General features: G+C 38.8%; 1 protein-coding gene across 2 annotated transcripts in view; it reads right to left on the bottom strand.

Moving 5' to 3' along the window:
- Nucleotides 1-4,757: 4,757 nt before the first annotated feature.
- The window catches only part of PTDSS1 (phosphatidylserine synthase 1), a 28,606-nt gene continuing 18,055 nt past the window's right edge, over nt 4,758-15,308 (bottom strand). Inside the window, exons 8-13 of one of the 2 annotated variants that reach the window (XM_041470836.1) lie at nt 14,786-14,898; nt 13,247-13,312; nt 10,324-10,423; nt 9,090-9,158; nt 8,522-8,591; nt 4,758-7,208 (exon numbers count right to left, since the gene is read on the bottom strand). In XM_041470836.1, the coding sequence (XP_041326770.1) occupies nt 7,096-7,208; nt 8,522-8,591; nt 9,090-9,158; nt 10,324-10,423; nt 13,247-13,312; nt 14,786-14,898 (531 nt within the window). In that variant the 3' untranslated portion in view covers nt 4,758-7,095. The remainder of the gene's footprint in view (nt 7,209-8,521; nt 8,592-9,089; nt 9,159-10,323; nt 10,424-13,246; nt 13,313-14,785; nt 14,899-15,308) is intronic. The other variant, XM_041470838.1, reaches the window with a different exon arrangement.

Genomic DNA, 15,308 nt, shown 5'->3' with positions numbered 1-15,308 from the left:
CTCCAAGTCATCCAAAACTCTGAGCCTCATAAAGACACGAAGCAGTAACAATCTGCACCCAGTGGCTTCCCTGTCCCAAAGAGATTGGCAGGGATGAGGGACAGGCTCATCCGAGCAAGGAGATAAACTCACAACTTCATGGCTACAGCCACAAACTCAAGGGAATGAATGGGCAGCATCTGGTTCAGATGAGTTCCTGGGAACAAAAACCAAACCACCTTTTCAAACAGCAGTTATCCTATCCCTCCCAGTGTCCTCCACGAAGCCCAGTGGGAATAGGAGGAAAGCCTGCACAGAGTTTCATCCCAAAGAACCTCAGGAGGAAGTAGTGCTCCCTTCAAATCAGCAAGGTACTCAGACAAGAAATTGGTAGCCTGTGTATGGTGGAAACCAGAATAGAAGTCTATTGCTCTTGCTCTCCAAAGCCTAGAGCTATCATTTAATGCTTTAAATAAAAGTCTTCTCAAAGCTACTCATTTGATTTTCTTTTGCTTTGGTTATTCTGTAGCAAGTTTCACAACAAGGGCACTTTGCAGGACTGTGTGCATGGCACTTGTAATTAAAGTCAACGGGAGTTATGAAATCTTTAAAACCAAGCCTGGGTGGCTAAAGCCAGTGGCCCAAAATTAGAAGCAACATTTGAAAATCCAGGTCATATTCTTTGTGTTTGTGTTACAGCATCACCTAGGGGCTGCAACTGAGATTAATGCCTGCTGCTCCTGGACCTTCCAGGGGTACAGACAGACTTGGATGCTTCCAGATGCTCAGGTGTGGTGTAGTCATTGTCACAGAGACTGTACTGAACCAGGCTCGAGCATTTTGATGAGAAAGTTCATCTGGTAGATTTATACGAACATGTACAAATGCACACAACTATTTTATGCATTGTTTTTTGAGCAAGAACCACTAAAATGCTGAACTGGAGGGCACAGCAGTTGTAGAACATACTTTGGATCACAGCCACAGGAATGCTGCTGCTGTAAATTCCCCTACTCTAAAAACATTAAATAAGCCATCCAGTTATTTCATGATCATCTGAAAGCTGAGATCCTCAAAAACGATGAAAATTGAACCCATGTGTATCCTTAGTATAGTCTGGCACTCACATTGTTGCTGATTATAGGAATTCAATGTTTATAATTTGCATTCTTTCCCACACTTGCTTTTTTTCTGCATTGAAGTAAAAACTCACTTGGTCTTACCATAATATAATTTAGACTGTTGAGGGCAAGACTGCTCCTTTGTGAGAAAAACAAAATCCAAGCATGAGAGACCAGTTCTTGTCTTTCACTGCGAAATGATAGAAACAGGAGAAGATACAGTCCAAATTAGACACAGGAAGGAGCTGGAAATAAAAATTAACACCTCAAATTTCCAAAGTTCTTTGAGATAATCATGATTTGGACTCAGAGTACAAAGGAATTTGATACATTTTGCTGAGCAGCTGCCCAAAGTGAACAGAGGTCACAAACATACAACAGGAGACTTGTGCAGGATCTACTCTTTGTGATGTTCTTCAAATGGATAGCATAATTGCAAAAAAGCAACAGCAGATCTGGAATCATCCAGAAACAAACAAACAAACAAACAAACCAAACCAAACCACTTTCTCCAGACCCAAACTCGGTTCCTAGAATCACCCTCATGGTTTATGCATCAGCTTTTAGGTACAGGCAGGTTACTGGCTTCATTGGTACAACAGAAAACGTGAGCAAGCCTGAAAGCCTACTTCTTATTCTACTTATTATCTTCCCACTGCCAATGGTAAGCCCTCTGGCCCCAGCTGTGCTGACATGTCTGAAAGGTGTGTCACTTAGTCCAAAAAAAGCTGGAAGCAGCACAGCCCTGACTATCAGCTGGCTTCGAGGGGGCTCATACAAATGAAAGCAGGACAGGGGGAGGCACCTGAGGTGCACCTGGAGCCAGAGCACTGAGAGATGAGTGAGCAGGCATAAAGGTAACAGACCATGCACCCTGCTGGGCATAAGCCAGGAGGTCTGGTTGTCCCTGTACTTTTTAGCCCACTGCATGAAGAGCTTATGGTCTTCTAGTCCTACTTTCTTTGAGTAATATACAAGTGCCCAATTCCTGACCAGACACGCTAAAGCAAAAGTGAGTAACATGGGCAGGGTGTTTGTCCAAAACACATTTTCACTCAACTGAGAAACTGCACCTTGAGGGAACTACATTAATTTGCTGAATTAGGACCAGGGTCTGCCAGGGCTCCAGAGAACAAAACTGTGGTGTGGATAAGAAGGCAGATCACACCTGCAGACAAAGGGAGCCAGTGTACTGCAGGAGGCATTTTGAGCATCCAAGCAGCTCAGAAACCTCTGGTTAAAACTAATTGTGTGTTCCTTAAGAGTGCTCCAGCAAATACCAGAGGGAACAGGTGGCTCAGCAGTCGTGCTTAGGCCTATGCATACATTAACAGGATGTAGCTGAATGTGAGCACTCAGACACTGAATTAAGCACACCAACACCTATTTCAATCAGGCTGCCAGCTTTTGGCTCCAGCTTCTAGTCTGGGCCAAATCATATGATCTTAATAGTGTGCAAGTTGTGCCAAGGGTGACTGAGCACAAGTGAAGCCACTAGGCCCATCTGACACTGCTGATTAAGCTCCACCCTCAACAGCAACTACCAAGACATAAAACAAAGATTGATCAATGTTCAAATGTAGTAGAGCTCCATGCTTATAAAAGAGCACATTTTTGAAGCATTGCTTCTTATACAAAGTTTCTTCCACTGTTCCAATTTTTTCCCAGTATTTTTAATGCTTTAATGAAGAATGAAAAGATAAAACACCCTCCCCTCCCCTTCTCTAATGTGGTAAGCAGTATTCTGAGAGGCGGCTCCTATAAATTTTTTAATCAGGTATTTTCCCACCCTTCAGATGTTTACAAACTGAACACTTGACTTTTAGCTGTTCTTCCCAAACTATGAAAAAGCTTAAGTCCTTAAATGAGGCTATCCCTAACTTTCCTACAACCTCAGAAGGTATGGCCTCTCTGTAAACCAGAATTCAAAAAGATAAGTCACATTGAAGGAAAGTCCTTCCCAGCAAATCAGGAAGTCCCAGTATTCAAAGTCTGTATAGAGAAGGAACTTAAGAAGAAAAGGAAAGCTGTGCTGCTTTACAAACTACACATCTGGCTCTGAAGAGCAATCAACAGCTCACAGTAGGTATGAGGTGTAACAGAACTGGAAACTGCTGTTGTGGGAACTGTCAGCAGTGGAAGCCAAAGCAAGTGTTTTAGGCACTCAGTGGCACCTTTATAGTCGCTGTTTACTTGGTGACAGCCTGTCCTACAGCGCTTGTACACGAGGCCTCGTTTCTTCTTTGAAGGTCTGCCATGAGACCATCTTGCAACTCAGCTCTCCCATCCAATAATAAATAAATTCCAAAAAGAACAAGTAAGGCAAGAACTGATCCTGTACACTAGATAAACTTCAGAAGGGATAATGTAACTGTTCTTGTTATCAGACCTGCAGCTCCGAAATAACAAATTACAGCAAAACCTTACAGTGCACTGTAGGCTGCTCAGGAACCATTGCATTTGTCAAAATTCATTTACTTAGAATAAAACACAGGAGCTTCTAAAGGCAGTATGTCAATTTCCTATGCCTTACAGGTACAGACAAACACACATACCAGTGACATGGGTTGATTTACACAATTATTGCAAAATACAATACTTTGCAATCAATATAGAGCAATTCTATTCAAAAATTATTAAATATGTGGTAACATCTGTGTCCTCTTGTGATAACAAAGTAAAAAAAAAATTAAAGTTTTAACAGCTGGAACATCAAATTATGATCTTCACAGAAGAGTAACAAAAGAATTGGTCGAAACCACGCTCAAATATTTAATAAGATGTGGTATATGATCTGTGCAGCAACCTTAATACTGGAATTCAGTACTCAACATGAGCTCTGGTTCATAGTATAAATCTATTTTATAACTCTCCATTTTTAGTTAATCTACTACTTCATGTTCTTGCCACTACCCTCTGCTTACACCACGCTGCCTCAAATTAGCCTCCCTTCAATGACTGACATTGATGGACAGCCTCTGGAGGGCCAATTCCAATCTCTCCACAGCAGCACGGGAGATCACTGGAGGACAGAGAAAGGAAAGAACATCAGAAGCAGGAAAGCAGGAACGAGAGGCTGTGGCAGAACAAGTAGTTTAAAACAGGACAGCACATCCACGACTGTTACAAAATACTGTTCAAGCAGCAGAACTCAGACATGGATGCTTGCTGCTAAACAGCTCAGTGATTTGTCATTTATAGGTGTTACACACATACAGAATTCAGCAACAGCACAGTAGCTGATAAAACTGGAATCACTAATTTTACAGCAGTGATCAAAAGCACCTTTCCAATGCCTTCCAGTGCAAAGCTCGTATCCAAAGCGATGAGCTGAAAATACAGTTGTCAGTCAGTGGAGGATCTGTGAGAACACATGTGAATTCCAGCCAGAACTGCTGATAGAGGAGACAAAGTGCCATTTACCAAGCAGCACTTGAATAAGTTACTTAAGTTTCCCTTTTCCCTAGCAATCTCTCTTTTAAAGTAAAGAAAGAAAAAACCCCAAAAACGCAAGGAAAAAAAAAAAACAAAAAAAAAACCCAAAACAAATAACAACAAAAAAACCCCCAAACAACCAAGACCCTCCCACCCCTCCCCAATGAATCAACACACACAATCAAAAAAACCCAACCAAACACAAAAATTTAAAGTAAAAAGACTTAATTGGAAATAATTTAAATGTGTTGTCAAACAACATTTTTACAGGACAGAGCTGTTGTAATAGTATACAGAAGTCAGCTTCCATCAAGATGACACTTCAATATTTCTCTTTCCAGTATTTTTAGGGTGCAGTTCAGCAATATGAGCACCAGGCCTACATTTACAAAACATGTGCTTGTCCCCACAGGCAGGTAGATGTACTTCAGCATCTGTTTACACACATAAGCTTTGTATACATAGTTGGTGTGTATACCCCTTGCAAGTACAAAATAGGCTCTCACATTGGAAAATCACAGTACTTAAAATACCTAAACCATTAGATTTCAAATCTCTTGCTTTGGTATTGAGTCAATAGAAAATTTACAACATCATTCTTCAGTCTTACACAGACTGAGTTTTTAACTAAGGAAATAAAAGAAATAAGTCTCAGTATCCAAAGAAATCTACAAATACATTCATCAATATGTAGTACATTACAAATACAAAGGCAATATATGGAATTGCTATAGTATGAATGAAAACCAAGTACTTGTAGGAGAGCCTGAAAGTCTTCCTAACATATTTTTTCATGTAACATTAAATGTCACTGTGGCAATGATGATACAGCAGCTTCTACTACATTACTTTCCAAGTTGTACACTCCATGTTTGATTGAAAAGCAGGGTAGGAAATTAAAGGCCTCTGAAGAGCTCAGCAGCAACACTTAAGTGCATTGCAAACATTGATAATCTGTGGCACATAGGAATTCATGGATTACACAGGATACTTTCTTCTATTTACAGTATCATACACTTGTATAAAAGTCTCTGCTGCATTTTTTCTTTAGTACCTAGCCTGTGGCAAATCACAGTAACATTAGTCAAAGAAAAAGCAAATCCTATCTTCTCATAAAGACTAAGTAACTAATGGGTATTACTTATCCTTGCTTAAGCTACCTACCCCTCTGAATGCCTTGAATCCCAAAATTTAATTGGCACAAAAACATTTTGATAACTTAATACAGAAACTGATTGCTCATGATTGCTTAACCTCTTGACTTAATCATTACAATCACTGCTGGAGAATTATCCACTCTGTTAGATGTCACAATTAATATATTAAAAAAAACCCAAAAGAACACCCAGACAAAAAGTAAATGACCCCTCTCAAAAAAAAAAAAAAAAACCAAAACAACAAAACAACCTGCAAGAAAGAAAAGAAAGAGACTTGGCTTTTGAGTATCTGATGCACAATAGGAAACACCAGTGCAATGGGGTCTATCACATCATGTTGCTGCTCAGACACCAATGACTACTGCAAGTCTTCACAAATAATTACATTTATGGAGACAGTAAACAACTCAGCTTCAGCAAAAAACTGCCTTATCACCAAGCTCAGTAGGGCATCTGAGCCTTCAAAGCAGTTTCTGGTATCAGTCTGAAGACAATAGGATTTCTGGGTCCAGCTAGGATGGAAGCAAATAGAAGGAAGTAGGAAGAAACATTGTACACAATGTGGCACAGATGAAAAAAAGACATATTTACACTTGAAAATGCAAAACACACTAGAGTAGAGGAGGAAAAACAATGAAATAACATGACCTTTGTCACTGAGGACAGGAGGCATGGCCCTCTACTATGACGCAGATTTTTATATATGTATTTTAAAAACTTTAAAAAATTGAATATGTATGACTCAAGCAGGAGGACAATACAGAACAAAAAAATCTCTGTGTTTGAAGATCAATTTCACATCCTTTACAAGAAACCTGGACCCATATCCTTCCTGGTAAAACCCTGACATAAGGGCTAAAGAGCCTTTAAATAAAAGCAAGCAATACGAAATTTTAAAATACTTACTAACAGTTGCATGGGAAAGTTTTGTTGTGAGACTGAGAAAGAAGGGCAGAGCTACTTTTAGTCAAAGGGTTGCATACTCTTCTAGAAAAAACACAATAAACCAAACCAAAAAAAATTCAATCAACTACAGCAACTCAGTATCAGTTTACTAACCTTTGGGTTGAAATCCTCAACTAGTCTATTAAAAATGACCTTGCAACACCTGCACACAAAACAGGGAGTACCTGCTATGATAAAATGACTTTTTTTTCCAATATACCCCTCATCAACTTTTGATGCCACACACTGAAGAAACTAGATTTATATCAGTGAATGGCAAGTGTCATCAGGCAACGATCTGCACTACACTGGTGGCTCCATCTTCATCAACCTTCTCTTCAACATCTCCTTTTTTAAACTTTAATTTAAAAATCAATCTTCCATTTGGTAATTCAGTGCCAGGTCTGATCTTCCTTGTCACTTCTGGCCACACTGCAGGATGTCTTTAGATACCATTCTTACTTCTTGCCAATTCCATTTGATACTTTTGATTTGGAGTGTCGATTTCTCCTTCTAGATGAATGGCTTTCACTATTGACTGAATGTTTTGGTGGACTATTGTCAGGACCTGCTGAGAAATAAATATTTATTTAATAAATATACATATTTATTTAGTTGACACTGTCAAACTCCTATCCGAAAGGCAGTAAGGTTTTTTAGAGCTACAGTCCTAACAGTATGGATTATTTCAGGCTAATACAAATTGGTTGATACTTGTACTCCATCTAGTGGCCTATTTTTTTTTTAAAGCAATGTTTACGACTCCTGTAAAATTCTTCCTTCTCCCACGCTCCCCCCCCAAAAAACATTAGAAGCTTGCTATAGCAGAGTGGTGAAACATCTTCCATTTTAAATCATATCAATATTTAAACCTCCCCATTTTTCTTAGTGGCAGGTACTACTATTAGAAATTAAGAATTATGTAAGCAAAGTAAGTATCTTTTAAGAGTATACTTCTAGATTTCAGTATTTCAAATGAAAGAATATGTTTTATTCTGAGAAAAAATGGGAGGGCAGTGGGCACCAAAACAAGAAATCAAGAACAAAATGTGAAAGAAGCTTGAAGCCTGTAATTAATGAAGTAACAGGAAGTTACAGAGAAGGGGTCACATTTCTCCAGCATGCATAAATGGGAAAAACATTCTGAGTTCAAATAATTTTTCTCCAAAATATAAAAGTATAAAAGTCCACAAATTTACTAAACTGAGAATAAACATGCAGAAAAATCATGAATGAAATATAAAGAAGATCTGCTTTAGGTGCTTTTCAAGCTTATGATAAACAAGAAACATTTTTAATTTTACAAACACCTGGAACATAAACTCTGACAGATAACTTCCAGGTGTGAATTTTTGATATTTGTTCAAAAGCAAGACCACACCAAAAAGCCTACAAAGGAGGCAGATAACTGACCTCTAGTGTAGGAAAAATAAGTCAGAAAGAAGCTGCCTTTGCTTAGTGCAGAGAAAGCTGCTTATGACCATCAGGACTGCACTGACAGGGCAAGTGTCAGTAAGAACACAAGCTCCAGGGCCAATTGCTAACTATTTCTTAACAAGCAATAATAAAAGTACAGCAAATCAAATCTTCAGAGAGAAAACCTGTTCACAACAGTTATGAAATGCATAATGCCCAACACCTACAATAACGGCCTGGAGTAATAGCAGAAAAAAAGTGACATATTAAAAAAATAAATACATTTCCAAGAATCAGAATTTAAAAGTGAGCAAAGAAAAGTAGTTTTGCAGATTATTGATCTGCGTTAGTCCTGCAGAGATGTTAAAACAAGTCCTGCTGAAACTAGGTAAGTTTCTCAAGCCTCATTTTCTAGTGCTGAGCCTTAATTATACCATTTCAGGAATACAGCTACAGTAGTACCAATACCTCTGCTGAATTTAGAATGAAGCCAGGAAGCATCTGGACTGTATGGACTGTCTTCACTTTCTGATAAGGTCTGCAAAAACAAGGACATATGTCATTGGGATGCTGGTGGTTCATGTTATCAGTACTCCTCCCATTTGCAACTGGACTTAGAAACTGTAGCAGAAGTCCTCATAAAACATTCAGACAGTACTTTGGACTTTTCCCTTCCTAGTTGGAAGGCACCACACAGATGATACAGTAAGAACTCACCACTTGCCACGTGATCTGTTGTGTAACCAAGTATTCTTAATATTCCCCTAGCATTCCACCTGTACAATGGGAACATTAGCTAACCATTCATCCTTGAACGCTTTGCTAAAATTACGGCCTCATTTTGAGTAACTAAGAGGACAGCATTCTTTAGAAACCACAGTGTAATTTGGGATCAGTCCAAGGCCTGCTGAATTCAGAGTTCTTTCTATTGACTTCAGTTACACTCTAGACCATCCCCCCTAATCCCTATTTATGCTAACTCTGGTAAAGAATTCCAAAACCCAGGCGAAAAAACAGGCTTCTTTTATACAAGTACCTTTTCTCGGTGGCCGTAGTACTCTGCATACCAAACCATTCCATATAAACACAGGAAAGTTGTAAAGGCCTAAACAAGGGAGGAGAAGAAAAAGAACAAGAAAAACAATCTGTAAAACTTTTTCCAAATTCCTTGCTGATTCAAGGTCTCAGAGTCCCTGGAGATGCCACATTTAGACCTTCATGCTCTGTTTCTCCCTGTATCTTTTGTCAGGATGAGTAAGACTCATGCGTCAACTTCAAGCTACACAGAGCCTGCCACCATGGGGTATGCAGAACAATTCTCAGTGGAAGCACTAAAATACATCCAGATCACCCACAGGAAACACTGCCAGCAGGATTTCTGTCCACACTGTACAGCATCACACAAAGGCAGTTGGTAGGCACTTGTAGGTATATTATCAGGAGCCACCAGTCTGGGGGAAAACCAAATTTTCCTCCTCTCTGCCCCATGCTTCAGGCTAGGTTACATACTTAGTTTTGTGGTACTCTGATCTGAGAAGCAATTCAACACTTTTCTCCTCTGAAGTATCAGGAATAAAATCACCATGCTAAATAAGAGAACAATAAATTCTGACTCCCCATCACCTGTTCAAACAGTGTTCCCAATTAGAAAGAAGAAGTATTTATCTGTCAGCCCATTATAAATGCCTTATTTTTCACTGACCATGAAAAATGTGCTTGGCATCAGAGTTACAAGTCTGGCAAGACAAATGTCCATTTACTGTTATAAAATGGGCATTTCATGCTGCATTTGCAGTAATCACACTGAAGTACAGAAAGTTACAGGCTTAGTGAGAATAATTTGCTTGATAAATGAGGGTTGTTTATGTAGCTGTAAGACCTCAGTGTGGCACAACACACATTGCTTATTAACACTGTCCATTAACTCCTGTTCATTTCCAGCAGGCACTACAGCAAGCTCCACCAAAGCTAGGCTTGATTGAACTGACATGATCTCTCATCAAGATAAAGCATCCTAGAACTACTGCTTGTTTCATTGTTCAGCACACCAGTAATCTGCTATGTCAAGAAATGAGAAAAAAAGTTATTCTAGTCCCTTCAATGTGAGTTCTAAGCAATCTAACACTTGTTTTTACTAGGACATGCATAAGGCTCTTTACCAGCATTGCTCCACAATGATCCCCTGCTGCCAGTGTTCCAGAGAGGAAGCCATTTAGATGCTTTCAATGCTTTTGTCATGCTTTATGTTTCACATGAGAAATTTCACTTACCACACAGAGAAGCCAAAACACAACATACAGTATTTGTGTTTTGGAAAAAAGATCTTGTCCAAACTTTATGCACACAATAGCTTCAAGGAAGGCAATTACCCTGTGGGTAAATGAAAGCAGGGAGGAGAGTGATTAATCACACTAAGGATTTAACTCACATGTTGTTCACAACTCAGACGCCAGACTGTCAGCTCTAAACAAGCACTACCCTCTAGTGAGCACACACCTCCCTGACAGCACCATTACATGAAATCCTTTGACAAATGTAATTTTCTTTCTATACTTTTCTCAGCATAAACAGCACACAAAGAGTGATTGACTGGCAGTTCACTGTTGCATGGGGCTCAAGGGAACAAGGAGTGTCTGCCAATAGCAGAGAATCTTCAATTGTGCCTACTACTGTGCTTCAGCTCTCACCACATATGAATTTCTTTTCCATGCTGAACACCCAACAGACTCCCTTGATGGATGAACTAGAACTGTGCTTTGTTTATTTCTCTACTAGATGTAAATTTACTACAATTCTAAATTGTCTAGTTTTTTTACTTCACATGTATTTCCCCTATGAGAAAATTCATATGAAACAACATTTCAAATTCTCTGAGAATCCATGCATTTGCTCTGGTTTATCTGTAAACTCAGGTCCACATGACAGCCTCAGAGGATTTGGGGAGAAATGTGAGAGAAAAAAAAGCAGTTTTTACATTTTCTGATTCTTTTAATGTCAGAGAGGAAAGTATCTCCATCTCTCCCCCTGCTAACAGGTGTTTACATCTTTTCACTTTCAAAGCTATGAGGGCTTTTCCACCACTTGTTTATGAATCCAAAGTTTCTACTGTCTGCCATGAAAATAAATCTAGTTTGTATTGGTCCTGAAGAGAAAATTACGTATGTTAAACAATACAAGTGTAGAAAAGTGCTGCATTAAAAGTGTAGGAAACTGACTCATCTCAATCTGAAGCAAATAATGAAAAATACTATTAAATTTAAAGTGTAATAGCTTGTTCAATAGAGACTTTAAGGTTGTACATCTGAGCAATGCATGAAAGCTCCTCCTCACCAATGTGCAGACACCATTAACATCATGTCAAGTGTTCCAGTCTCCCCAGCTTGACACTGCAGGACACATTCCCTACCAATACTCTCAATAACCAGTTCACAAAAAAATGGCACTACTGCCTTTCAGGGAAGACCCACTTTCCCCCATGAAAGAGGAAAGAAAATGTGTGCTTGACTAAACCACTGGTATTGCAGAGATGGTCCTGGTGCAAGTAATAAATCACAGCTTTCCCTGTAGTATTCAATGTGACTTCTAGCATGATGAATGGGGCCAAAACTTAAAAATGTGGCAGTAACACCCAAGTGACAAATACACAAATCAATGAGATGCATATTAGCAAAAAACTGAGAGCAGTACTATTCTCTTGAGTCACTAACTATTTTTCTTTCTTGGTTTTATATTATTCTTACTGATCCAGCTGCAGAATAAAAAAATCATGAAACTAATCTACTGGAGTGGGAAGAGAAAGACCACCACCAGGAAACAAGAACAGGGTTATGATACACTCAAAGGCATAAACAAAACAACAGGTTATTTTAAATAAGGACTCAAAAAAATACAGCTGTTTGCCCTGAACTTACAGTTCTTTCTGTTATTCCTGCCAAGAATACTTGGGTTAAGCACATTTTACAATAGGAAAGCTATTACAGCTGATGAAGTGGTAAATCAAGAGAAAGAAGGATGCTAACAGTGAAGGGTATTAGTGTCCTGCTGAAGGGTGATGCGAGTACTCCATAGAACTAAATATGGTAAGTTTTCATTCAAGCAAAATGGTCTTGTAACATTCTAACAGGTTTTCCTTTTTGAAAGGCTTCAACTTAACGAAAATAGTGCAATTTCAGCAGGGCTGTTGCATTGGCCTTGTTCATGCTTTACATCACTTACTGTACATCTATCAAGAGTGATGCAATAGTTATGTCAAGTTGAAAAGAAACAGTTTCGTACTAATGAAAGGCACTAATTTTAATTATACCCATAGCTAGGCTGCTTAAAATTCCATTTGTGCCTTTAGAAGTACCTTGGTTACCACAGAGATGAATGTTCCATATACTTCTATTAATTGCTTCAGAAATTATATTCTAGATAGTTACATTACTGGAAGATTTCCTCTTTTTTGCAGTCATCAGGAACTCCTAGTGGTGCTCTGTTGTTTCTAGCAGATTACAGAAGTAAGCAGTAGGAAGGAGAATACTTAGTCCATGCACATTTCCCACTATTAGACCAGACTGTGTGTGAATGTTCTATTGCACTTCTTGTTAAGCAATCCTGCAGACATATTTGGTTATCTATTTATTGACACATGTTACATTAATGTATTCTGTGAGAGCTTTGGACCAAGGATGATGGGTTCTGTAGTGCTTAACAATTTTTCAGAAGCAACCATGCAAACTCTTCATTTAAAGGTATCCTCTTAAGAGAAAAAGAGATTGCAGTCAAGGTCCCACGGCTCATCGTACACTCACAGAAATGGGATAACCATGGCTTGTTTCACTGTCCTCTGCTGTGATGCTGCTAACAACAGCAATGCCCACCTTGGCAACCAGGGAAACATTACCCTCACAACCATCAAGCGAAGGCAAGCTAGAGAGATAAAAGCTTTTTCCTTCTCACCTGACTAAGAATATGGGTAGAAAGGCCAATGGTGCCTTGAAAGACCCTAGCTTTATCCAGCAGGTCATAGTTATCCCTTCTGTTGTCCTTACTCATTCCATCACTTCCCATGTTCTACCTCCAAATTCAGAATTTTCCTTTCCTCTTGCAAAATGAAAACAAGGACTGGCTTCATGGGAACTGCCTGTTCCTGTGCTGGACCCATCCTTAACACTTGTCCAAGTGCTTCAGAAATGCAGCAAGAACACTTACCCGAACACCCAGCACTGAGTTCCCACCCTCTTGCACTGTGTGTCTGTGAGGTAAGCATAGTATTGCCTGAGAAGGGAAGAAAGAAAATTCTTCAGTGAAGTTGAAAGTCCCCAGAATATTTACATATAGAAAAAAACCTGTGTTACAGATGTATCTATACTGAAAATGAAGTGCTGATGGTTAAATTCACATGCAATCATTCTGGATGTCTACCAGATGGCTTCAATTCTAGTAAGACAGATTATCACATATATCAAATAGCTTGAGACAACACAGAAAACAATCCTGAGAGCAAGAGCTGGGAAAGTACCCAAACTAGTAGGCTAGCAGCATTTGTCTCCTGCCTCTCCACTGAGTCTCCAGTTCTTACAGGCAAACTGCAAGAGTTTCCAAAGAATTAAGAGAACTCCTTCATTTTTTTCCCGCAGTTTGTCTTTTATTTATTAACAACTGCATTTTCTTCAGAAATGTGGGTTTGAATCTTGAAAGAATATGGCTATTCCTGTTTGAATGGTCTAACCACTGGCATATTTTCCTCTCAAGAACAGTAGCATTTTTCACTATTCTGAGAACAGTATGGAGACCATTCTGCTCTGCTCTCTATGCTCCAGAAATTTAAGAGTTTAGAGAGGGGAATTCCAAAGAGTGGAATCAAAGTTTCTGTCCTCAGTTTTTGATTTCCACTGACAGATGGAGAAGACAAGTGTTATTACTCCAACAATACAAGGACTGCTAAAGAACAAAGACTTCTACAGGTGTGCAAGTGCTACAATGGAAAAAAAAAAAACCATACAAATTTACCTATGCAAGAGCTCACAGGGTGTTTTGGGTGATTTAATTAATAGTGTGAAATCACTGCACATAACTTAAGACACTATTTGAGGAATAAATCAATTCAGGGCTGCCATTTAACTGTCCAAGGGAACATCACTTTGGACATGAACAGGGAATTCTCTGCTTCTAACTTCAGATCTGTGTGCATCCTGTCTACCTCCAACTATGGAATGGGGAAAAAAAGGAAATTAAGGAACTTTGCTAACAACATAAAATGGCATGCATGACCAAAAGCAGATTCATGCTCCTACACAGCTGTCAATGCTGCATATATACTGTTCTGTTCTCACAATAAGCTACTGCTCAATCACAATCAGGAGATCTTAGAAAAACCAGCAGCTCTGGTTTTCCTCATCGAGACTTTTGGGAGCACCTGACTCATTAACTTGAATACTTTCACATGCAGTCCTCAAGGATAATATATGCAGCTAACTCACAAAACAGGGAGATGCTACACAAACAGGAGAAGGAACAGACTGGCTCTGCATCCCTATGGCAACACATTGTTATGTACATTTTACCTCATTAGTTTATTTGTGAGGAAATACATTTTATTGGTAAGAGATTATTGTTTTGCATTTCATGGTGGCAAAAGCATATATTTTGTGAAATGTGCCATATTTATTCACTAACTATATGCAGTTCTTGGATGCCTAGAAGTTAAGCTACTTTAAACTGAAAAAAACACTGAAGCAAAAAAATTACCTGACAGTGGGTGCTGTAATGATTCCTATGAAGAGAATTCTCCCCCAGCTTAAAGGGTGGCTTGCTTGGAACACAAAGATATGTTTCAAAAAGAATGTGTTCAACTCAGTTAGCTAGATCAAAAAAAAAGCTAGTTAATAGTGTTCAACTTACATAACTCCTGATGAATTAGTACAGAAAATGTGCAAAGATTAATATGGAAACTAAAACATAAGAAATTCTTGCTCTGTCTTTTGCTAGGACAAGCAAGTAATATACTAGTAAAAGAAAAAAAAATTCTCCCCTAGAAACCTCTATCAAAGTATTTGCTCTCTTCTCCAAAACTCATTAAGGGACCAGACACTAATTCACCCTGTAGTAGTCTTCTGATAGCTTGCATATCCTAAATCAAGTACAAATAACCAAGACAATTTTGGGAGAGAAGCAGAAAAGATTATATATTAAAAAAACCCCACACCTCAAAAAATGTATTAAATATTTATGGTTTTCCTTTAAAACACTAAATTAAGAATTTTTTTTTAAA

This window comes from Pyrgilauda ruficollis, unplaced genomic scaffold, assembly GCF_017590135.1.
Source record: "Pyrgilauda ruficollis isolate IOZ18807 unplaced genomic scaffold, ASM1759013v1 scaffold25, whole genome shotgun sequence".
Lineage (NCBI taxonomy): Eukaryota > Metazoa > Chordata > Aves > Passeriformes > Passeridae > Pyrgilauda > Pyrgilauda ruficollis.
This window is presented reverse-complemented; position numbering and strand designations above follow the sequence as displayed.